Source organism: Argiope bruennichi, chromosome 3, assembly GCF_947563725.1.
Source record: "Argiope bruennichi chromosome 3, qqArgBrue1.1, whole genome shotgun sequence".
Taxonomy (NCBI): domain Eukaryota; kingdom Metazoa; phylum Arthropoda; class Arachnida; order Araneae; family Araneidae; genus Argiope; species Argiope bruennichi.
Window position 1 is genome coordinate 4,268,903 of NC_079153.1, and position 26,318 is coordinate 4,295,220.

At 24.5% G+C, this 26,318-nt stretch overlaps 1 protein-coding gene across 1 annotated transcript; it reads left to right on the top strand.

Annotated features, from left to right (window-relative positions):
• Nucleotides 1-552: 552 nt before the first annotated feature.
• LOC129964026 (calcium/calmodulin-dependent protein kinase type 1-like) lies at nucleotides 553-25,489 on the top strand. Its single transcript, XM_056078690.1, has 10 exons — nucleotides 553-815; nucleotides 5,812-5,946; nucleotides 12,440-12,514; nucleotides 15,324-15,462; nucleotides 16,110-16,233; nucleotides 17,285-17,360; nucleotides 18,043-18,155; nucleotides 21,059-21,137; nucleotides 21,463-21,550; nucleotides 22,744-25,489. The coding sequence occupies exons 1-10, from the start codon at nucleotides 727-729 to the stop codon at nucleotides 22,924-22,926; spliced, it is 1,101 nt and encodes a 366-aa protein (XP_055934665.1). The 5' UTR covers nucleotides 553-726; the 3' UTR covers nucleotides 22,927-25,489.
• The last annotated feature ends 829 nt before the right edge of the window (nucleotides 25,490-26,318 follow it).

Below are 26,318 nucleotides of genomic sequence, written 5' to 3' on the forward strand. Positions count from 1 at the left end.
ATCAAAATCAAATAAAGCTCACCTATTTTAATTTTCTAAAAAAATTTATAGTATATAATCTTATTTTTTTTTTTTTTTTTTATCTATGCATCATGTGAAAGAAAGTGCCAATGAATATTAATCTACGATTTCATTATTTATTAATATATAAGTTATTACTGAATTTTTGGGGGAAAGTGCTTGATATTTCAACTTCAGTTTGAAATTTATTCATATAAGAATATTTTATATAAAATAAACAAATTTTTACAAGTAAAGAATCCTTTATCTGGACTTTTCAAAAATGAACAATTTAAAAGAATCACATTCATTAATATCTCTCTTAAGCGGTAAGTATTATTTTTCAGTTCGGAAACTTAAATTAATCTTTCTCCATAACATTGAAGCAGAAAATACCGGGTGATTAAATTTTCTAACTTTAATGTGGGCTCTAAATCAAAACAAAAACCATATATTCTGAAACATCTTTATATGGATGGTCGAAGTTGAAGTTGTAGTTATTATTTCAGATGATTTCAGAAAGCCTCCACCTCTGTGTCTCCTGACGTCACGAACACTCATGTCCTGTTTCTTACGGGATCGTGCAGCTTCGCAGCGTTAACGATGTCGGTAGCACGGACGAGTGGTTGAGTGTGTTTAGTGTTAAAACAAGCCGAAACAACTAAGGCAATTTGTCAGTATATATTTACATTAATTGTGTGGAATATCCTTAACATCAAAAACAATATGCCTTTATTCGGAAAAAAGGATGCACAACGTAAAAAAGAAACTGCCAGTGTGGAAGATAAATATGAATTTAAAGATCTGCTTGGGACGTAAGTACATGCAGTTTCATTCTTGAATATTAAATTCAATCTTAATTCTGTGCTTATAATGTTTTTCTGTTATTTTCTCGTTAGAAGTGTTTAAATTTTGAGAATTCTTTGATAATCTGCATGCTGGTTATTTCTAAGGCTGTGTTGTTTATGTACATGAAGATAATGTGTCCCAAATTTTTAAATCGCCGGTCTATTTAAAATACATCAATAATTTCATTGACTTTATTATATTCTTAATATTTTTTTATATAAAATATGCAAATTTAATTCTGTAAAATGAAGATCGTTAATATTTGTTACATCTTTTTTTAAATGTCCGTATAATTTTTTATTGATATCTTAACTTGTTTTATATTTGTCGATATAATTATTATTTTCTCTTTAAACATTTGTTATTTATATCGGAAGCTTCTGTGATTTCACGGAACAAATGAAAATATAATGCAGAAATAAAAATATTAATTAATAAATGCGTTCTATCGGAGTATCGCATGTTTTAATAATTTTATGTAATATTAAAATTTTGCATTGGTAGATTAAACTAAAGTGAAAAAAAAGACGCATAATTGATAAAATTATAATGAAACTTTAAATAAGCTTTCTTAATAGACACGATGAAAAACATTTTGTTGCAGGAAAATCCAACTTTGATCTTTTCATCTTTCCAACAGTTACATTTGATTAAGACTGTTGTTATCCTTCTAGATAGACCTTGGGAACAAATAATATAATCAAATTTTTGCTTCCTTTATGTTATCTTTTTTAAATATATATGAAGATTTCTTTTATAAAAATATAGCTCAAGATATTTTTATAAATGGAGAATTAATACTTTGCAGGTTTATTGCTAATTAGAACTTATGATAAGATATTTTTTTAAATAATAATTTATTAAAATTTTTAAGATAAAATATTTATTATGTGAAATTAAATATGACAGTTAAATCTGAATAAACTCCTAATTAATTTGGTTAATTTTACCAATCATCCAAAAGAATATTTTGTAAAAAGGACTTTACAAAATGACATGAAAATGAATAACGCCTTCAAGAGATGAATAATTTATATTTTGAAATAAAATCGAATCTTTTGCATTCTGTGTAGTAAAATAATAATAATAATCTACTTGTTAATTACCTAAATGTGTATATTTTTGAAGATTTTTCTTTTAAATTAATTAAATAGCATTAACATAATAATAACAATCTGTTAAAATCTATGAATAGTTTTTTTTTAATACTTGTATCACACTTTTAAAAAAAGCTAATTTTTCTGTCATTCTAAATATAAAAATTTCCCTTATCTTCCTTTCTATTGTACAGTTATTGTTTAAATTATCTTTGTACCACATCTTTAACTTTCACCTCTCAACAAAGTTTAAATGTCTAATTTCAGTATTAATCATAATTTTGATATTTAAATACTTTTATTAAGTTGCAACAATTTCTTTGGCTTTTATTGTATTAGAATAAAAGAAAGTTCCCATATATCTTGTCTTATTAAATTATTTTAAATCTGAATTATCTTATTTCAAAGTAACATATATATATATATATATATATACACACACACATAAATTGTTATAAATTTCCCTGTGACAGAAATATTCTTGGAAAATCCTGCCTCTCAAAAAGTTTCCGCTCACCAGCTTAAAAATACTTCTTTATATTTTATATCAGAATTAGTAAAAAATATTGCAGGACTTTTTTTTCTATCTTGTTGATGGTTTCATTGTGTGTATTTCTATATGTTTTAAATAAAAGCTTTTAGTTTTATAAATGTGAATTTTAAACATTCTCCATATTGTATCACATTTTCAAAAGAAGGGAGCAATGAATATTTTTTAAGCTTTTAAAACTTTTTACCTCAAAATCATATAAGGGAAATGATTTTATTAATTCTTTAACTGTTAAAATTTATTTAAAAGTAATAGAAAAGAAAGCCAATAATGGTTATGTAACACATAAGAGTTTGTAATGTATAGTAGATTTTATTAGTTTCTAAATTTTACTGTTACGCCTTCTGTATTCTCTTCTGATAATTCTTTATTGTAAGCTACAATTTCAAAAAAAAAAAAAAAAATTTCTTTTTAGGTATTCTGCCAAATTTAGTTAGTTTATATATATATATATTTTTTTTAATACTGTGAAAGTAAATATAATTCATGGTCCATATATAGATTGACAGCATTTTTTATATTTCATTTGAAAATTTTATTTTAAGTTTTTACATAGAATTATATGCTTTATAATTTTAAAATATTTAAATGCTTACAATGAGTTGAAAAATTATTTATTTTTAGTATCTAATTTTTTAATCTAATGTTTTTCATTAGTGGAGAAGTATTTTATTCCCCCTCTCCCCCTAATTTTCCCATCAATATTGTAAATAATGTACACTTGTGCATTTGCTTTCATATATATAGTTAGAATAATATTTGGAATTATATTCTGCCTTTGGTTCTTCTTTTTTCAGAATCAAATTTTATCATTCTCTAGGTCAATTAATTTTTTTATGTAATAATACTACTATATTCTTAATATCTAAAATGTTTTTAGCATGAATTTGTTGTTCAAATAATAAAACTTATTTTCTGAGGGCTTATGATTGGCATAATTCATTATTTTATGATGTTTAGCTTTTTTTGTATTTCAAGCCTGTATAATGTCTGAAGTCATAATTATTGTTTAAAGCCCAATATTTAGGTTTTCAATTCATTAATTTATAAATAGAAAGGTTAGCAACTCATTATTTGTTTAGTTTCTGTATCTTACTATTAAACAATTGTATCATCTGTTTTTGATTGGTTAGCTAGATTTAAACTCAAAAAATAATGATTATACTGTATAGATTGTTGAAAGCTCTTGAGCGTAAAATATTTTTCTTCTGGATATTATAGAATCAAAAGCTATTTTTTTTCTCCATTTAATTAAGATTACCTTTTATTTATTTTGTTAAAAATAAATGCTGATAAAACTATTGAGGTATATATTTGCCATAAAATAAATTGAATAATTTATTTTAAACTGGGATCAACCATATATAATTGTTATACCATGTTAATTTAGGAAAAGGTGTTTTTGATTATTTGAAATTATTTATTTTCATTATTAAAAATGCATTAATTGGTTTTTAGTGAATTTAGTAAATAAATAGCTCATTTAAGATAATTAATAATTGAATATGACTATTAAAATTAATTTATAGAAATACTGAAGCAACTTTTTTTTATAAATAGTAAAACTTTGAAAAGTGTTTGTGAGGGGAAGGGGTGCACTAGTGCTTGAATAAGAATACATATTTGGAATCATATTTTTGTAAAATTGTGTATTTTTTAAAAAAATGTTTAACCTGTGTTTTAATTCTCAAATTAAAATGCTCATATATTTTTATACATATACCATATAGTAAAATATTTTTAGTTTATTTTTTAGTGATTAATATTATTTCAAAACTTTTTTTTAATTCAGATATCATAAATACACTTTCATAATATTTAAGTATTTCTTCTGGTGACAATTTTTCTTATAGACAGAAGTTATTATTTAGTATTAGAGATGATAAGTGTGATTTTTTTTTAATGTAATTTCTGTTAAATTCTTGCGTCATTTTTTTTTAATTCTCTAAATTTGCATAACATTTTCAAAGATTTGACTAATTTTATTCTTCTAATCTGTATTTAAAATTAACTATAAAAATTGAATAACTATAAAAGATTTACTGAAAGGTAGTAATTGGAATTATTAATTGATTGGTTAAGTTATGTTTCTCTCTCTCTCTCTCTCTACTAGGACTGTATTGAAATTTTGATTGCAAAAATTTTAATCTCTTTAGCATTAATGAAATTTTCAAAATAATCTGAAAAAATAGCATAACTATTAGTTTTTAACTTGAATTCCTTTTTCAAGTATCATTACTTTTACAATAGAGGGGCCAGAATTGAATGATTTCTTTCTTGTTGCAAGTCTTGTCTTCTAATATTGAATTGATATGTTACCTCAATGATAGTTTCTTAAATTTAGAGGATGATAAGAGAAAGAAAAGTTTATAAAAATATCCAAAAGAATAATTTAACTATAAACTTCTATTTTATATCTGAATAAGTTGATTTGAGTATATTATTAGTATTTTTCTGACTAATGCTGTTATATTTTTCTGACAGTTCTTTGCATTTTATGGTCATAAGGATTCTCAGAATAAAAAAAAATGCATTTAAACTTGTTGTATCATGCAAAAATTAGATTTATTTTCATAAAAATAAGTAATATTATAGTTTAAAGTGAGTTAGAAGAAGATTACTTATTAAAAACCAAATTTGCCCGATCTTCATCATTTTCACTTTTGTGGAGTAACTATCAGCAAGTTTTTGAAAAGTTTGAATTATTAATTTCTTGTTCTACTTTGTATTTATTTTAATTTAGAAAAAAGTTAAAGAGAACTTAATTTAAAAAGATGGATATTTTTAAATATAACCTTTTAAAAATATTTTGAACAGAAAATAGTATATTTATAATTTTCTACAAGTATATATATATATATATATATATTTCTAACCAATGCCTTCTACAGTATCTTATTCTTGTATATATTATTTCAATCATTTATATCTTTATTTTTTTTAAAAATATCATTTTTTTTTCAATATAATGTAATAACAATTTTATTTAATTATATATGTTTCACAGAAAAAAAATTGTTACAGTATAAAATTTCTTACACTTATGTTTATTTCCTTTCCTTTTTAAAAAAAAAAAATATCTAAAAGTATCTAGGAAAGCATCTAATTATTCTGTTTCATATAATTCATTAATTTAATGATTAAGTAGTTAAATAGTTTACAACTCTTTCACTGTAAGTCTATTGAAAACCGTGTAAAAATTATTAGCTGGAAAGTATTTGTTTTGTTATATCTGTTGTTTGAAGTTCAAATTTAAGCTTTATTGCTATTTTGATATTTATGGAATTGAAAAGTTATTTTCTCTCTTCATCTCAGAGGTGCTTTTTCCCAAGTGGTACTTGCTGAAAGCAAAGATGAAAGCTCGAAAATGTATGCAATAAAATGTATTGACAAAAAAGCACTTAAAGGAAAAGAAGATTCTTTAGAAAATGAAATTAAAGTATTGAGGAGGTAAGAATTTTGTCTTTTTGTAAAACTGTCAAAAGTTATCATATGTATGTGACATTGTTTTTGTAGAATTTGTATTCTAATAAATTAAAATTATCATTTTCATATTCATTTTATTTTAATATGATGTAATTATTTTAAAAATTGAAGATATGCATATTTGAAATAACAAATCTTTCTTTTTAGATTGGCGAGGTAAACTTTTATTTTCTTATATAAATATTTTGAATTTATGATATGCTAAAGATTGTCTTATTTTTATATTAAATATGATCCTTGAGATAAAATGTGTCTTAAAATTTTAAGATTGCATGTGAATAAAAGAAATGGTTCTCATTCCAAAGTGTGGTTTCATCAAAAAGTTCTCTTTGAAAAACTATTTTATATTGATAGAGAAATAGTATTCTTTATTTTACTGAATGAAGCACACTTATAAAGATTTTAACAAATAAATTTTCTTTAATATGGTTTGTATTAATAGCATCTCTTGACAAAAATGGATATCAGAAATTTTGTCAAATAACTCCTTTCCATTCCTTCTTTTCCTTTATATGTATATAAAGAACAATCATTTTTTTTCCCCACTCTTGTAGTATTTTAAGGGCTGGGCTTTTCATTATTTTTATTTCTCTTTCAGTGATCATCAGACTTTGTTTATTCTACTCTTCTCTTTTTACTTATGCATGCTTTTACTATCAAAAGCTTTTGTACTATCCTGTTATCAACAAACCTCTTCATCACACACATAAAAAAAAAAAAAATTGTGATGTAAGCAATAAAGTCTCATTCCTTCTTTTAGATTTTTTTTTCCTTCACATATTTTTAATTGTATTTAAGTTTGTTGGTAGCTATATTTCAAAAGACCTGTCAGATAATCTTTTTAACATTCATTATCCTTTTTTTTTTTTTTTTTAATTAGAAAGGAATTTTTGCCAGTAAGAAGGACATAAATGTAGAACAAATGGAAAATATTTTTCTTTTCATAAATTTGTTTTCTATTCATAATATATTTGCTTGTTAATGAGTATGCAGTTTCTTACTTCAGAAAGATAGTTGTCCATAATTAAATATTTCTTTTTGTAGCTTTATAATTACTTCATATCTAATACCATTAAAGGAATTGGGGGGGGGGATCCAATGAACACTTAGTGCTGCTTTCAAGATTTTTGAACATATGATATGATGGTGAAAAAAAATATTTATTAAAACTAACCAACTTTGATTATTTCTAGGTATGATCTATAAACCATTTTTTTTTAAATCAAAGAGAATCATTTACTTGTATTTAATAATTTTGGAAGCCTTAAGATAATACTGTCTTCCATCTTCTTTTTTTTACTGTCTCTTGATCTCTATATTAGTACCTCCATCATTGGTTTAATTATTGGTATGATTATTTAGGAATGGATTTTTATTTACAACATGGTAAAACAGCAATTTTATAAATAAATCTAGGTTTTTTAAAAAAATCAAATTGCACCAATCAAGATAGTAAATGCTATGTAATTAATATAATAAATACTAAATTTGACAAAGAGCAATCTTCTGGGAAGAGGAGCTGTATCCAGGTGATGTCAAAATATTCTTTTATCACTGTTTGGTCTATGTAAATACTTGTTTCAAGTGAAAGAACTTATAAGAAAAAATAATGCCAAGTTTATCTTTGAGCTTTTACTACAATTTCAAAATTAGTTAAATTTTAAGCAATTTATTTCTAAACCTAATTCAAAGTTGCTTCTATTGCTGAACTTGAAATACTTTTTATCTAAATTTCTATTGATTTTCCAAAGATCCTATTACACTCAAGGAACTACCAAATTGGCACAATTACCCACATGAATATCTAACTCAAGCAAACTTATTTTAATATTTCACAAATTAATGAGAAAAATCGGAAATATTCTTGATTCTTTTAATTTCATTATAGACTTCAGTTTCTTTTCCAGTTGCTGCAGTTAAAAAAAAATTTAACATTGCAACTATTTACAGCTGTAAGTACAAAGTTAAGTAAAAAGACTGAAGAAAGTTAAAGCATATTAAATGCTTCTAAATGTAAAAGATTTTAATAAGTGATTTACTAGGAACAGAGGAGGGGGAAAACATGTAACTTCTGATTTCTAATCTCTGTACAAAGGGAGGAAATATGCAATAAACATATGATTTATTATTTTTTTTTCTTAGTGTATATACAGATGATTTTACATAATGGCAGTTTTGTAAAGCATCAAAATATGAAAAATACATTGGGAAAATTGTTGAATATAATGAAACACTGTGTGGCAAACTAATTTAATTAAACTGAATCCTTTCAAAATAATTGCCTTGGTACTTTTGAATGTTAAGGATTTTGTTAATTGCGTGCCAGTGATTAATTGCCTACGATGTCATGTTATTTGTTGTTAAAATTGGACCTTGTTTTCCAATGACATGCATTCATTTAAGCTTTAAATTCACCACTGACATGCAGTTAACATACAAATACCATTGTCTGCTTCTCAGGAGAAAAAGTGGCAAAATCCAAACTTAAAATACTATAATCTTAGAATGTAGTTTCTAAACATGCATAATTTTCATATTTGTTCTGGCATCATCAATAAATATGCTGTATTCAATTCTAAAATTGTAAATCTTTTATCCATACATGAATGCTCAATATTTTTTAAAAAATCATTACAAAAAAATTTAGTTTTTCTATGATAAAATAATCTACTTTTGAATTTCAAATAATTTGTATGATATTTTCCTTTTTAATTTCTAGCTTTTGAGTGTTAATGAAAGCTCATACAAATATTTACATTCTTAAGTTCGCAGATAGATGCATGCATAGATTTTGGAGCTTTGCCAGTAATTAAAGTCCTCAGCTTTAAATATCTCTATTGTTAATATTAATTTATATTGATTCTGTTTCAAACTTGCATGAGACATTTTATAAATATCTGTATAATTAATCAATTTCCTCCCTCCCTGAATGAAAAATACTTGTAAATTTTGTCAATAATGTTTTAAAATGCATTTTTTTTATATATTAATGTTATTGTGATTACCAGAGATTGCAGTTCATTTTATATCTATGTTTTGCATTTATACAAATTTTGATTAACAGTTTTCTTCTAAATATGTTAGTTGTGAATTCAGAAGTTAGAAAAGTAGAACATTCAGAAGTTTTTAATTTGAATTTATTAGAAATTTAAATTTATTTTGGCCAATTCAAATTGTAAAAAAAAAAAAAAAAAAAAAAAGTTCTGACTGGTATATGTGAGCTAATTACCTATATTGGTGAATACTTTTTTTATGTCTTAATAACATGAGGGAATTTTCTGTTGTCTAATGTATTCAATCAAAAAAGCTATCTTAAATTTTTCACTATTACTATTCTATTCATTTTGAAGTTTTATTATACCAATATAGTATTCAAAATGTTGTATACTTTTTATTAAATTTATTTACTGTTTATATTTATATATAATTTATCAAAAACTACTTAATCTTGAATTAAATCTCTAATATCAATTTTAGTTTAAAAATTTTCTATCACTATAATCCCTTTCAAACATTTTTTAAAAATCAAATTATATTATGTAGATCTTATTTGTTTAATATTAGTGAAGTTTCACTGTATTTTGCTTTTTCATATTATAGAAAACTTTTAAACTTTTGTAAATGTAGTCTTTTATTATCAATTCTTAAAACAATTTTTAAAAGCAATGAAAAGTATTTATGGCCTTGCAAATTGCATGCCTTTTAGAAAATGCAATTAATTATGATTATGAGAAAATATTGAAAAATATTTGATATGATGTTTGCTCAAAAATTGAATTTATTTCACAATTCTATTATTTATCTAATTTTTCAGTCTGAATCATGTCTCTTTCTCAGTTCGGTCTCGTCTGCACCTTTATTGTAATGTAAATGGACCTCAGTTTATCATTGCTTCCTGTGATTAAATAAATCGATGTTTTAAAATTTTCAAAAGTTAATTTTTCTTTTTGGTCATACAGCTGCTAAAATATGTTTACACACATATATATATATTATATAAAGTGGGTGAATAAAATTGAAACTGAATGTTTCACAGATTGAATTTTGATTATTTATAAGGTGGTAGTAGGTGTTTTGAAAGTGTCATAGAGTAATTAAATATTGTAATATAAATATAAAAATGTTTCAGTTTCAAATGCTTAGGTCTTAATTTTCTATTTACATTGTCCTCCACTTGCCTTTTGAAGATTTTACATTATATTCAAATGTATCTTTCAAATGGAAATATCATTATCCTCAATAATTTAGTAAATGAATTTGGCAGAAGTTTGAGTAATTCGTGCATTCTCAACCAAGTAAAGTAACTGCTTAGTACTTCAAATGAATTTAACACTCTGATTAAAATGAAAGCAAATTTTTACAAAATTTACATTGCTACTGGGTTAATGAAAGCCACTACAAGGTGCAAAATTCTTTCATTATCAAAATTTTGTAGTGATCAATTTATAAATGGAATCAGTACTGAAAAAAAATTTTTGAACATCATCACTTAATATAATTTGTGATGTAATTCTTAATTTAATTCTTTTCTTTGAGTACTTATACAAATCCATTTTCCCAAATTTAAGGTAACTTTTAAAAATGTTTAATATTTATTAATTTTTAATATCTTTTTAGTTTAATAGAATATGTTGTCATATAAATATATATATATATATATATATATTGGTGACATGAAAAAAACAGAAAAAAAAATAGAAGCAATTATTTAAATTGATCACACTACCTCAGTTCTTGGAAAGAATGTAAGGTTGGCACTTCAATTTTTGTAATGTTATGTGCATCGATGTGTTGATATTGATAATGGTGTCAGCTTTTGCTCATTTGTGGTTGGTAACTGAAACAATATATTCTGAGTATAATGAATTTTTTTCAGAATATAGGATAGAGAGCTTTATACTGAATTCTGTTTTCCAAAATTAACTGTTTATGGACTAAATTATTTTTTATTGTCCTATGTGTATACAAAGATAAAACAAATTAGTTTACATTGTTAAATGGTTAAAGTGCAGAAAATTGTCTTATTAATGAGACATTTTTTCTATATTGCTTTGTAATGAAATAGAACTTAATAATTAAATTTCTTCTTAATGTGAATAAGTACTTTATGTTAACTACTATTTAAAACAATTTTTTCAACTTTAGTTCGATTTCCTATTGAATAGAATTTTTGGTTAGTAATTAACTATCAAACAATTTGTGTTAATATATATATATATTACTCATGGAAATTTTTTTTTTTCGTATAAAATTAGTTATATGTACTTAAACCTTACTATTGTGGTATGAAAAGATACCAACAGACCATATTGCATATAAAACATTAGAAAATAAATATTATTGTTTTAACCTTTCAAGATAATAGTTCTTATTCTTAGATTCTCCCATTGTTTATTTTATTTTGTTGTTGTTTTACATTGACATCCTTTAAATAGTAATTTAATATTAAAATGAGGGAATTAATAATACTAATTTATAATAAATGTTGAATATTAATTCCAGTCTAAAATTTCTGTAAAGGTTTTATTATTATTATTTCTAATATAAATTTCAGGGTCAGATAACTAAGTTAAGGTTTTTTTAAATTTGAACTTGATTAGGAAATATGAATTGAAAGACAAGATTCATACTTGTGTGTGAAATAGTGCCAGAATTTATGTATAAATGGCATGTTTTAAATATTCTGTTATTAAGTTAAACAAAACAAACAAGACATTATAGCAAAATGTCTTAATATTGAGAAATATTGTTTTGTTGTCAGTGTCTTTGTTAAGAATTATTTAAAATAGAAAATACATTAATTGGTTTTTATGATTAACAATGAAAACAATTTTTTTAATAATACTCTTTTCCCAGTATTTCTAAAATGAAATTATATACTTATTTTGACCATTTCCTAATATGCACGTATTGTACAAATTACAGTGCTAACCATAAGGAGTTACTATCCAGATTATAGCTCAAAAAAGAAATAATAAGCATTTTTGAACTACTTAATATTAGAAAGTGCTAATATAAAAGTTATATTCCTGTGATAAATGTATTGTTTTGATTAATTATTGAATACCTCTTTGTAAATCACGATTATATATATAGAGTTTAGCAATGTCTTATTGCAAAGAAAATAAAGAATCGAGTATAATTATTAAATGGCTACTTTGTAAGAAAAATCATTTAAACTTTTATATATACTGTAGAGTTCTATATTTCCAGATTCTTCTGATCCAATCTGAATCTGACTGGCTGTGTCTGCAAAATATTTAGTTAATGCCCATTTTATAGTTTATTTTTATATTTGATTTCCATTGATTACTTTTTGAACTTTGTTTATTTTTTCCTTTTCCATATTTCATGGCTTAATCATACAGAGTATATATGTTATATAATGTAATGCAGTATAATGTTAATGTTAGAAATTGCAAATTTTACTTATCTTTGAATGTTTACTTCATTATAGGTTAAAGCACCCAAATATTGTGCAGCTTGTTGAAACTTTTGAAGACAAAAATAAAGTTTATCTTGTAATGGAACTGTAAGTCTATTCATACCTAACATGTTGCTGCGTTTATCATAATGGTAAAATAACATTAAAAAAATTATATTTCAGCTTTATTTAAGCAAAAAATGTATACATATCAAAATATTAGTGGGTTAAAATTATCTTCTTCTGAAATTTAAAGCATAGATGATGAAGTCTCGAAATAATTAAACACTGTTTTTGTTTGTTTGCAGATAAATTTGTTGGCTGTAACATGCCAAATTATTTAATCAAATTTTGTTCCAAATAAAATAATTTAAAAATTAAGTATTGTTTGTAACATCTTTTAATATGTATTTAGAAATACTGTAAATTCCTATTTGAAAAATGTATAAAGCAGACTGAGAACATAAATTATTCTTTTACAGTTTTGCTTGCATAATAATTACATTCTGTACTAATAAAAAAAGATAATTGTGTGAACATGTTTATGTTCTGGCACTGTACAGGTCACACCATTTAGCCTATAGTTATTAATTTTGGCATGTTTATACTTTGGAAGATGGAAATAGGCATTGTAGTCATTTTTTTGGAGGGGTATTTTAATTAGAATTTTAAATAATTAAAAATTAAATAAATTTTTGCATTTTTTTCATTATAACATCTGAAAAGATTCACTCAAAAATGAACTTTACGCAGTTTTAAATTTTAATGATATCAACTTAATAGTCATGCAAATTTTTATTGCAATTTGGTATTTTTTAATATATATATATATATGTCTAATTTCTAACAATATATTATAGCTTGAAATTCAAACTGTTGTCATTGTTTCATGAAATATAATTTTCTTTTATTGTTAAAAGTTATGGAAGGAGGATTCTGTTTGATATATGTGTAGTTTTTAAATCAAATAACAAATTGAAGTTACGATACAGCAAAATTTAGACTATGGATGCATATTTAATAGTGAAGGTTGGGAATATTTTGTGTTCTTCTACCACTTGGCTAGCATTAGATTACATGCAGTACACATTATAAGCATATACAAGCTTACCTTGTTGCTGTAATATTGCATTTTTTTAGGAAACAAGCAAGTACAAACAAGGAATTTTATTTTGCTGCTTGCCATTCAAGTACTTCTCTGCAATAACATAAAACTCAGTTTCTAGTTTTCCGTTTCTTTTCTTTTAAGTCAATGCTGCAATGACCAATGGAAGTGAATAGTATTATGCATGATTAGTAAATTTCTTTGAAATCATAATGGTTAGATCATATAATGCGTATGAGATAATTATTTTTGTATGATAGTTTTTCTGTGCTGAAAAAAAAAAAAAAAAAAAAAAAAATTACTATCAACCTCTATAGAGATCAGAATGTTTTTATACATTTGCCCAACTCATTTAAAGAAACTTTGTAATTGTCAAAATGCAATATTTAGGGAAATAAAATCTTGTTCCACTAATTTGGGACACTGCATGTGTTTGTGTATATTACACAATAATATACGAGTAAGAGAGAGAGAAAATGTAAAAATAAAAAGATAAAAGAATAAATAAAGTGAAAAAACGAAAGTAAACCAAAATTGAAATTTTTTTTTAACATATGAAAAGGGGGGAGGAGAAAACATGGGAAATGGATAAGCAAGAAACTGCTATGTAATTCAAGGAGTGCTGTGAAAATAAATTATAAATCAATATTAAAAGTGAGAAACTTGTGAATAACATATTAATCTACTCACCAGGAGATGAAATCATTATAAGTTGCAGAAGAAACTATTTTTTTTTTTTTTTTTTTTTTTTTTTTTTACAGATAGTATCAGATAATTAAATGAAGCCATATTGTCTTCATCCCAAATAGAATAATGGACCAATTCTATAGTAATGGGAAAGTGACATAAATCTGAAATTCAAAAATGTTATATAATACAACAGTAAATGCACAATATAACTGCAGAAAATACTATAATTCTTTTTGTGATTTCATCCCCTGCTGAGCAAATTAATGTACTGTTTGCAAGTTTCACATTATGTTTCCACTTTTAATATTAATTTATAGTTTATATGGTTGTATGTAATATGCTAATCATAGGAATTTAATACATAGTTTTTATTATTTATATGATCCAATATCTGTATCTTATTAAAATATATGAAGATGTAAAATAGACATTTCATCAATATGGAAGAACTATGTTGTCAAACCATCATGATCTTAAAGTTCATATAGGTAATTGCTGTCTGTAAAAGATGATCAAAATCATATTTCTGAAATACAATTTCTTATTATTAAACTTGAATCATAGAAGCTATGGGCATCCAAAACAGCTAGATGTGTTAGAAATTGTAATCTTATTAGATTGGCTTAGCTGGGCTGCTATTAATATTTAAAAACTTAAACATTTGAAATGATATAATTCTTTTAGTCATTATATTACAAAAGTGAGCCTTTCGTTATTTAATGCAGTTCTGTCTTATTTAGATATTATTGTGTTCTCTTAGATATAAAATAATACTATTGCACACCCCTTCTACCCTTTCTCCTTTTAGCCTTTAAAGTTTTTGTGTGGAGGTTTGAGTACCTTTGACTTCTATGGTTATATCATTACTGACCATTCTAATTTTTGCTAATCTTCACTCCTTGAAGAACTTTTTATGGCTTAAAATACATGTTTAATTCGTCTAAATATAATATTTAAATCTAGCATTTCAGACTTGAAAATACAATTTATTTATAACTAATCTCTTTTTAAGATTAAGATTTTCAAAAAGATATTGCTTTTGTATTTTATTTGCTGCAGTGTGTAAAGATGTTATAAGTAATTTGAATTTATTTTAAATAATCTATATTCTGTCTCTAACAGAGTAACTGGTGGAGAATTATTTGACCGGATTGTTGAAAAAGGGAGTTACACTGAAAAGGATGCTAGTCACCTTATTCGTCAAATTTTGGAGGCTGTAGATTACATGCATTCTCAAGGTGTAGTTCACAGGGATTTAAAGGTGATATTTTTAATGAGATTTGTTTTCTGTTATATTTCACTTAACTATAAGGTTTTATTTCCTTTTAATTAAGGATGTGTTAAACTGGATGGAATTCAATTAAGATATGCAAATTTTATTTCTGTAGTTGACATTCTTATGAGAAGAAAATTTATTTTATCTGATTTTTGACTAAAATGTCTAAAAAAACTAAATCAGAATAATTTTTTTTTTTTTTTTTTTTCAGACTGTCATTATTTTTAGTGTCAGTTATCTAGAAAGTTTCCAAATTTTATATTTTTTTCTCTTTTTTTTTATATTTTACATATATTTATATTTGGGTAGTAAATAAAGTATATAGTTCATTGGTGCAATCATTAACTGTCTTCAAATTCCAATAAAAAAAATCATATGTATGAGGAAAAAATTGCTAAAATCAACTGAAAAACAAAAAACATTTAGACAAAAAGAAGAAAATAATAAAAGAATGATTGCCTATATCTATGGTTCTCTCTGTAGTTAGTGTTTTCTTGGTTAATATCATTTGAAATTAATTTTTTGATTAATTTCTCCAATGATTTTTTGTTTAAGCTTTAAAAGTACTATTATTTGTTAATAATTTTTTTTTCTCAGTCCGAATCAAAAGAAATTGAATTTTCTTATTTCAGCCAGAAAATTTGCTGTATTATAGTCCAGATGAAGATTCCAAGATCATGATTAGTGATTTCGGGCTCTCCAAAATGGAAGATTCAGGAATTATGGCAACAGCTTGTGGCACTCCTGGTTATGTGGGTGTGTAATCTCTACAGCACATTATTTCTTTCACCAATTATTACTTCTGTGTTTCATTGATATCATGTTTTCTTATATAGTATATATAATATGTTTTTTTTTAAATTCTTTTTGTTATATAATTTATTTTTCTTTTGTTTTTATTGCCAAAAATATAAGAGGAATTCTGAAAGGAAATTTAAAAAAATAATAGTTACCTATCTGTAACAGGAATAACTATTGATTTGATTTATTTTTATCCTTATTATTAATAAAAAAATTAATTATCTCAAAATGCTCTTAAATTTTTTTTACAAATATTTCTGCATTTGTGACCAAAATTTACAGTTATAATATGTACATATTACTTAAGAAACAAATTTATTATCGGCAATTTTAAAAAAAAATTCTGGCATTTAAATTAAACATTTCAGACAGTCAAAGGATTTTGTATATTATAATGTTCTAGACAGAAATAATCTTTATGTTAAAAATATCATACATGAAAGGATTTTAATATCAAGCTACATCGAGCATATCAACTATTAATGTGATAAATTTTATTTTATATGCATTAAAATCATATTTATTTTTTAAATTATTAAAACTGCAACTGTAGGCTGCAAGTTTCTGTCTACCCTAGCACATTATTCTATTCTTTGCATTTACAAAATATTTCCTGCAACTTCAAATTAATTTTGAAAAATAATTGATGAATATTAATTTAAATGGATTAGTTTCATTAAATGGTGAATTAATTTTGTGTCCTTTTCATTTTTTATTATACTTTAGCAGTAGAAATTTCTTGAATTGTTTAGAATTAAGTTTTTTAATCAAACTTCCAATCTGTAATTTGTCAGAAACTCTATGTATTTATTTTTGCTACATTTTCCCCTCTTTTTTCCAGATTAGTCGTGATTTATGTAAAAACTGACTTACAAAATAATAAAAATTTGACCGATGAAATACTTAGTTTTAATACATTTACTTACTTTGTTATTTAGTTGAATTAATTGCATCATTAACCTTTGAATTCAATAAATGGAAAATGTGCATATATATATATTTTCAGCTCCAGAAGTTCTTGCACAAAAACCATATGGTAAAGCTGTAGATGTATGGTCTATTGGAGTTATTGCTTACATTTTGTAAGTGGTTCTCACTTTTTTCATTAAGAAAATTTTATTGTAATATGTTAGTGAGATTGTAAATGACATATTAAATGATAATTTATTATAAATTTGCTGTTTTACAATTGATAATGTTATTACAGACTTCAAGATTCTCTTTAAATTAATTGTTATTGAAAAAAATGTGCTAGTATATCAGCTTTTGTAAGTATGAGTGTCACTTTTCTTTAAAAGTTATGTAAACAATGTATAATCATGTTAATTCCTTGCAGGTGTAATTCTTGGTTATAAAAACTCAAAATTGTTCTGATTGGATCATATATTTCCAATTTAATATTTTAAGAGTAAAACTTTAAAATTTTGTTGAATTTTCACCTTTGTATATATGTTTGCAATATACTGGAATTTTCAATAATGCAATTATGTTTTGATTTAAATATCTTTAAATTATTGATTGACTTTATCCCTTTACCATTTAAATCACATTTGAAGATCAAAGTCATATTATTTGTAATTTAAATCAGACTTTTCATCTCATAATAATTTTTCTGATAATCATTACTGGGAAGGAATGTATTTCTAATATGGTAAATTTGTTTCAGTAAAACATTTACAGTATTTAATTTCAATTGTTTTGATTAATTTTCTTTAGCATTATTTTGTCCTGATTATGTTTACCATATGGTATATCTTATTTTAGACTTTGTGGTTATCCTCCATTTTATGATGAAAATGATGCAAACTTATTTGCCCAAATATTAAAAGGTGACTTTGAATTTGACTCTCCATATTGGGATGAAATATCCGATTCTGGTATGTGTAAAGTTTCTTTTTTATTATTATCATTAGTAAATGTATAAATTTAAAATTATATAAAATATTAAAAATTGCTTTTGAACAGAAAAGTTGCATTTGTTGTCTTTGATTTATTTAGTTTTTCATTTTATTATATACATTAAAGAATGGAATTCTATGAACATTTAATTTATAATAGATTTCTCACCAACTAAAGATAGAAATAATGCATGAAAAAGGCTTAAAATGGGAAGGGGGTGAGGATATACTTGTGGAGTGAAAAAAAAAAGTGATTTGTTGTAAACCTTACATTTCTATAATTTGAACAAATCTAAATTTATTTTGTTATGTTTAAAAGCAATAAATTAATTTCTACTATCTGTCCACCAAAAGAACTCTTCAAAGCAAGTGTTTTCGTTTATGGCGGTTGCTGTAAAAATATATTATTTAGAAGGTTATTTTCTCTGGTTTATATATTTTCCTAAAGACGAAACTATCAACTATCATACTTGTAAGCAAGTAATATTTTTTTAATCTAAATTTAATTTCTTATTTAATTTGCATATACTCATGCTTTCTAAAATATAATTAATTTTGCAAAGTTTATATGTAAAAATATGCAGATTTTAAAAATAATTCATTTGTATATTTGTGTGCTTGCCAAAAGTTCCAGACTTGCAAAAAAGACCCAAATTAAAGCTAAATTTTTTTTAAAAAATTAAAGGTTTTATTACTTTATTTCTACCAAAAATGGTTTTCTTCAGATGGTAATCCAGATGACTAGATATTTGTTTTCTCAGGTTTGAAAATAAACCCAATTATTTTGAAGCAAACATTTTCTCATAAACTCAAATTGTAGTATGAAAAATTAACTTTTCTTTTCAATGAATATCAGTTATAATTAGCAGTATTTAGTTGTAAATAATCGCTGTTCCTTTGCATTTATTTGCATTGGAATTTAGAATTCCAATGCAAATAAATGCAAAGGAATTGGAATGATTCGCTCTTATTGGCCTTCAATTTCTCCTCCGTGTTTCTTCATGGCCTATTCAATATGTTTGAGAATGCTCATCTGCTTTGTAAATTACTGTTTTATTTTCACTCTCAGGGCTCCTGAATAGAAATTATTAAATATTTAAATATCTTAATTTTTATAGACTGTGGAAAATTGATTAGTTTTCTGGAAGTATATATTTGAGAAATAAAATTGTCTTCTTGCGATTTCAATCTATTCAAATTGCAGGAAGACAAGGAAATGAACTTGGGCAGATTTCTCTTTTACTTAAAATTGTTATCTATATATTAAAATGATTATCTATATCTACCCTATTTTTAAAAAAGTGCAATGTTCTTCATGTCATTATAGCATTGGTTAATATTTGGTAGTAAATATTTAATTACTACTTCTACTTTGATAGTAATATTTATTTCTTCGCTACAACTACATAAGCATATTAAACTCAAGAAAAAATAAATAAATAAAATAAGATTTTCTAAAAGTTCTAGATATTTTCATATAACATAATTGTGAATAGCATAATTGTGAAGGGGATAACTGAATTATACAAATAAATTTAATGGAATTATTACAGCAGTTCTTCCTTTAAAAATAAAGAATTTCATAGTTTATTGTGAGAGTTTTCTCTAATTAAATCTTCAGCATAATTACCAAATTAAAAAAATTCCAAATTATTTCCAGAGAGAGAGTTTCTGTCCCTAACAGATAAATTGTTGTATATTTTTCATAGGTTACTCTCTTTGGTTGAAACTGAAAATAGTAACTTTGATTTGCATAAATACTATTCAGAATCTTTGGATGTAAGTTGTGAAAATTAAACAAAAGAAGGCTTAGTTATTGAATTGCTGAACATATATGTTAAAAGATGTGCATACTACAAAATGTGAAAATAAAAAAATAAATAAAAAAAAATTAACATTATGTTCAGAGAAAGCAACTTATTTTATCATAATTTTAAAAGTGGTAAAAAATATTTGAATGCAGCATTTGACAAAACTGTAAAATTGGTTTGAATTTTATTTAAATAATTGAAGACATTGTTGCAAATTGTATTTATGATAAATTTTGAAAAATTATTAAAATTTTTAAAAAAATGTAGGACAGTTAAATTAATATTGTTAAAAATACAATTGTTTAAATTAATACATAAATCCTTTTCATGCTATAATATCTTCACAATTTATTATACAAAAATAAAAAAGTTTAATTTAATTTTTGTCTTTTAATTGAATACCTTTAGAAGTAATTTTGAAACTTGAAAATAACATTATTGGTGGCTTAGAAAAGGACATCAGAATATCAGACAGAAATATCATTCCACTTCTGATTACTATCTCAGAAGAATTCTTTATACAAACAGAAAGATATGTGTATTTTCTGCTTTATAATAACAGTTTTTTTTTTTTCTCTATAAAATATTCTTAAATTTTAGATATTATATGAACAGCAAAAAAAGATCGGTTTATTTACTTGAAAAGGTTATTTTTTAAAGGTAAGGCTCAGAATAATAGGTATTTAGAAAATTAGAAGAAGAATTAAGTGTTGTACTGAATATGAAAGTTATATTTATGCATTTTACTTCCTTTAATTATTTTTTTAAACTTTTGAATTTTTTTGAATATTTAATATAGTAATTTCAGAATTTTACGAGGAAATTTAATATCAAATGAAATTGTTTGTGTGTAATTACTTGCAATTTATCACTTCTTCTTAGCTAAGAATTAGTTGAGCATTTATATTCATGCATCCAATTCAAAGATAAAATTTGGCAGTTAAAAGAAAACTGCCCAAATGTTCCTTAATTCTCAGTGCCTTCCATTTCTATATTGTTATCTAAAATTCAACATGTAATTTATATTTCTCACTTCTTTGCTTTATACTAAGTTCTATTATTCGCTTTTAGCAAAAGATTTTATTAGGCATCTAATTTGTGTAGATATGGACAAACGTTATACATGTAAACAAGCATTAGCACACCCATGGTAAGTAAATGTGGCTTTTCTTATTATTTCATTGCAAATTTGATCTATTTTTGCTGTTTTTCTGATAATGGTTCTTATGGCAAAATATAAATTTAAAATTTCACTTGTAAGTGGGACAACTAAAAGATGTTCTTAAATGTATCTAATTCAGTAAGTGTTGATTTTGCCAGCTTATTGTCCTCCCCCCCCTCTTTTTTTGTGGGAAGACTGTGGTTTTTAGTTCAATTAACATATGTTAACAGCTATCAATCTAACAAAATGTACAATTTTTAATAAAGTATTTTTATTGTTATTATATGAAATGCTCTTATTGATATTTAATTAGGATCAGTGGTAATACTGCCAGTGACAAGAATATTCAAGCTAGTGTGAGTGAACAGCTGAAAAAGAATTTTGCAAAGACAAAATGGAGGGTATGTTTCTTTGCCTCATAAAGTGAACATGCCTAAGATTAGTGTATTTAATGTTAATTTAAAGAATATCTCCACTTTAGAAAAAATGCTTGTATGAATTAAATTTTTCTTTTAATAATATATTAGATAATATTCTATCTGATTAATGTTAATGAATTAATAATGTTATTAATTAATGAATCTTTTATTACTTTTTTTTATAAACAAAAAAATATTATTTGCTTTTAAATGTTTGTGCTTGTGTGTGTGGATAGAGAGGGTATTGGTATGTTTTTTAGTTATCTTTTCCAAATAATCTTTTGCACTTTTTTTTTCTAAACCATTTTTTAAAGCTTTGAAAATAGACAATTAAATTTAATAAAAGAAGCTTTATTTTTCCATTAAATTCAACAACACAGACATTTCCTTTTGATTTGAAGAAAATCATAACTTTCATTCATAATATAACTTTAAAATGCTTTAAATTGGGTACATTCATTATCCATAATGTTTTGTAATAATTATGTATTTACTTTCTTGTATATGTAGTATAGAAAAAATATAGTAATTGTCAAAAAATTCAAACTTGGGATTTTGACAAACTTTTTTAAAATGTGTATCTGTTTGAGACAAAGATGACTCAAAAAATGCTTTGAGCTAGGTGGTTGAGATTGATTGCATTTTTATAATTATCTTTACATCATCTTTACAGATTTTTATCAAATTTCGAGTAAAATATGTTCAGAAGTCCATCTGTCTGAATAGAAGTTAAAATGATAATTACAAAATGAAGAGAGCTAGGTATATATAAAATTCAGTACTCAGATTTAACATCTATAATGTAGACATGTGTCAAATTTTGAACCATGTCCAACTATGAATTGACTGTCTGTCGGTCTGTACTTTCAGAAACATGTAAACATGATAGCTCAGAAATATGACTTAAATATATCAAATTTGGTATGGTATTTTGTGACATCGTACATTTTGTGTCATTAATGCATTAGAATGTCAAATTTAATTCATTAGAAACTAGCCAGAAAAAAATAGATTTTTACAAAAACATATTATATTTCTTGTCTATTAATTTTGATTTGCAATTATGTAGAGACAAATTGTTGGAAGTATTTCATTCATATTATAACTAATATTGAGATGTAAAATATTTATATGCTTGTATTCTAATGAATAATGTGTTTTGTTTGATTTAACAGCAAGCGTACAATGCTACTGCTGTCATTCGTCAGATGAGAAAATTAGCTATGTCCAGTACAGGAAGCTCAATGGACAGCAGCACAAACTTGCTTGGAACCTCTAGCCAGGGTTTAAATTCTTCAGCTGGACAAACATCTCTAGCAAACAAAACATCTAGCAGCACACCAACACCCTCCAATTAAGGTGTTATGTAAAGAAGTGTATTGTCGAACCAGTCAAGGACATGAGTACGAAGCAGTGATTCTACATAATTATAGTGGAAGAAGAATTGAGATATCTGCTGCAGAATATAGCAGATATTTTTGCTTCAAACTGCATGACCTTGGTGTAATTTACATTGTAATTTAAGAAACATATATATATATATATATTGAAAAACACACTGTGCTATGAGGCAACAGAAACATATTTCTCCCTCTGTTGATGTACATATGAAGTAATGCAATACTAGAATTAAATGCCAATTATATATCTCTTAGATTATGCATTTGTTTGTGGGCTAACATAAATCTTTGAGCATAATCATCTGAATATTTTAGTTGGTTAAGATTTATATCCTGTATGGATGGTGGACTTTTAATTATAACATGCATAAGACAAGAGCATAGAACCAGTACTTGTTGGTCAACTGTTTGTTTATTTTTGATTTTAATGAAGAATTTGGCAATTACATATCGATTGCTTTCATATAACAGAAATAAAAATATTTTATAGGAAATTTTTATTTTTTATAATTGTATTTCTGGCATAAAATTATTTTTGCTCTATGCTTTTGAAAGTGCGTAAATATAAGTTCATAAGAAGTAAAATGCGTTGTTTTTATTGTATCAAAATTCTAAGGTGTTGAAATTCAGCATATTGTGTTTATATAAGAAAATTGGGGGTTATACAAAAATGGAATTTTGAGCTTTGTTTTCTTATAATGGGAAGCATATGAGGGGAATTGCTGTGGTTTAAATTATAAAAAAATTATGACTTTCCAATAATAAGATTCTTCATTGTTATTTTTTCAAATTTCAAGAATTGTGGTAATATCCGGGTTTTTTTTTTTTTTTTTTTTTTTTTTTTAATTAATTCTCTGAAAGTTCAGTAGATTAAAGTTATTTTTCTTTTCTATATATTGATTTTGTTATTACAAGTGAGCTGTTTACATATCACTGGTAATTGTGCAATAAAATAAAATAAATTTACTTGTTCATAGGGCAAGCTAAGTGTGTAGTTTTATGGTGCTTCATTTTTAAGAATGTGAAGCTGTAGATTTTTGAAAGATGCTCATATAAAAATTATGAAATTGGCCTGTAAATGAGGATACTGTATTTTATGAGTAAAGAATGTTCTTAACTTCCTGAATGAAATTTTCTGCCATTTTTAGATTCTTACATGTTTTTTTTTTTTTTTTCTCTCTTTTTTTCTCTTAGGATAAAATTTATGGTCAACGTTACATATTTTATTTTAAATCAGTGAATTTCTTCATGTTTTTTGATTGAAAAATGCTGCTTTATAAATTTGTTCTTCCTTTTTTAGAAAATTCTACTGAAGGATCTATAATAATGAGGATGAAATTAGAACTAAACAATCTATGAGCTTTTGTGAAATATTGGTCATTGTTACCTTGTAATGAAGTGTGCTCTGTTGTGTTATCTTATAGTAGCTAAGTAATTGGAATGAAATATATTAATCTTATACCACTAGTAATCAAACTGGTGCATAAATGAGTGATGTAAAATTGTGTATGTGATTTTATATTTATGTAGCCTACAAACAACCATAAAGTTTCTTGGGTTTCTAAATGCAAAAACAATAAGTATGAAATAATTAGGGAAAATATTTCTCATTTTCTCTATATGTTTAAATTTTTAATATATATATGCATACATACAGGCAAGTACAATGCATATAAATGTGTATAAATATACCTATACATAAGAAGTTTAATGCCATTTACTGTTTGTAAAATATTCAGCTGGAAATGTTTATTTTATTTTAATGTTTATTTTAAATGCTGCACAAATGTTTTTGATGTACATTATATCTGTGATGTAAAGTGTGTTCAAGTGCCATTTGCCACCCTGACTTATTTTTAAGAGAGGTGGATATGATTTTCTGACACTGTCTTGTTTTATTTTTGATTTCTTGGGGATTTTTTTAGGTTTATGAAAAAGTATTTTTATGATTTTTGTTGTTTCTGTTGAATTGTTGTAACTTCTCTCTCACAATCAGTTTGATCATTCAAGTTTCTTGTGTTTCTGTGTTGATTTTAAAGCAGATATTTCTCTGTTTCTTACAATTGTTTACCTTATAAAAAGGGGAAAGAGTCATTGAATCTTTGTTTAAAAATTAGACTTTTTCTGAATTCCTATAAGGATCTTAATACTTTGCATGCAGATGCTATTTTATTTGTCAGAAAAATCATTCCTTTATAAAAGAAAATATGACTATTTTGAGATTGGAGAAGTATAAACTATTCTTTTAAAGTGCTGCAAGATTATGAGAGAAGGTGTAAAATATGTATGGAATGTTACATATTGGAATTTTAATTGTAAATTTTTATTTATTTGATCACAAAATAAGAAATAGTTACTGCTAAAGATATTACTTCTTTAATTTTTAAAATTCAGTTTATGTGTATGGCATTAGTAAAAAGTAGTATTATAATCTATACTTGTACAATTTGAAAACGTGAATTCTATTTATTTTCAATAAAAAAGCAAGTTTAATTAAAAAAAATTTATATCAAATAAATATGTCCTAATATAGTTTTTTTAAAAATTGAAAAAAATTTCAATGATTTTGATCTTTTTTTTTTTTTTTTTTTTTAAATTTTTTCTCTTAACTTGCATACAATGAAAGTAAGTTTTAATGTAAAGTCCCATGGTATTTGAAATAACATCAATATATGCTATTACAAATATAATAGCATTGGTAACTTTTTGATATATTCTTAAAAAAAATTGTTATTAATTTTTTTTTATGCATTATCTGCTTTAAAATTGTGACAAATTCTAACTCTTGTTTGTTTGTTTTTTATGTTCTTGTGATGGTTGTGAATGATGTATATATTTGCACATAAAATGAAGCTGCACATCAAAATATTTATCAGCGTTCTAATTATGAAAATTGTTTAAATATATTTGAAAATATTATTTCTGCGACAAAAGCAAGGTTAATGAAAAACTTTCATATTTCTTGTGTTATTGATAAAATCATTTAGTAATTGTGGACAAGATATTTCTTCTAAATTGAATATAATTATTGAATGTAAAGTATTTTTAATACTTCCTTTTTTTGTTTTTCCATGTGTTTTAGAATTACTGGAAAGAACTATTTAATTTTATTGTAAGCAAAGTAAATGTAGAGCTTTTGCTGCCAGTCCTCAGAATTTGAATGATTTTCATCTTCTATAAATGTGAGGATGGCTTATTCTAATTGCATACATGAAATAAAACAGCTATGCATATCGTATCATAAGTTACACATACTGTTACATAAAGAGTCTTGCATTGTAAACCTGCCAGTGATGCAATGCTCATCTTATTTTGATACACGATTATTTCCTTGGATGCCACAAAACCAA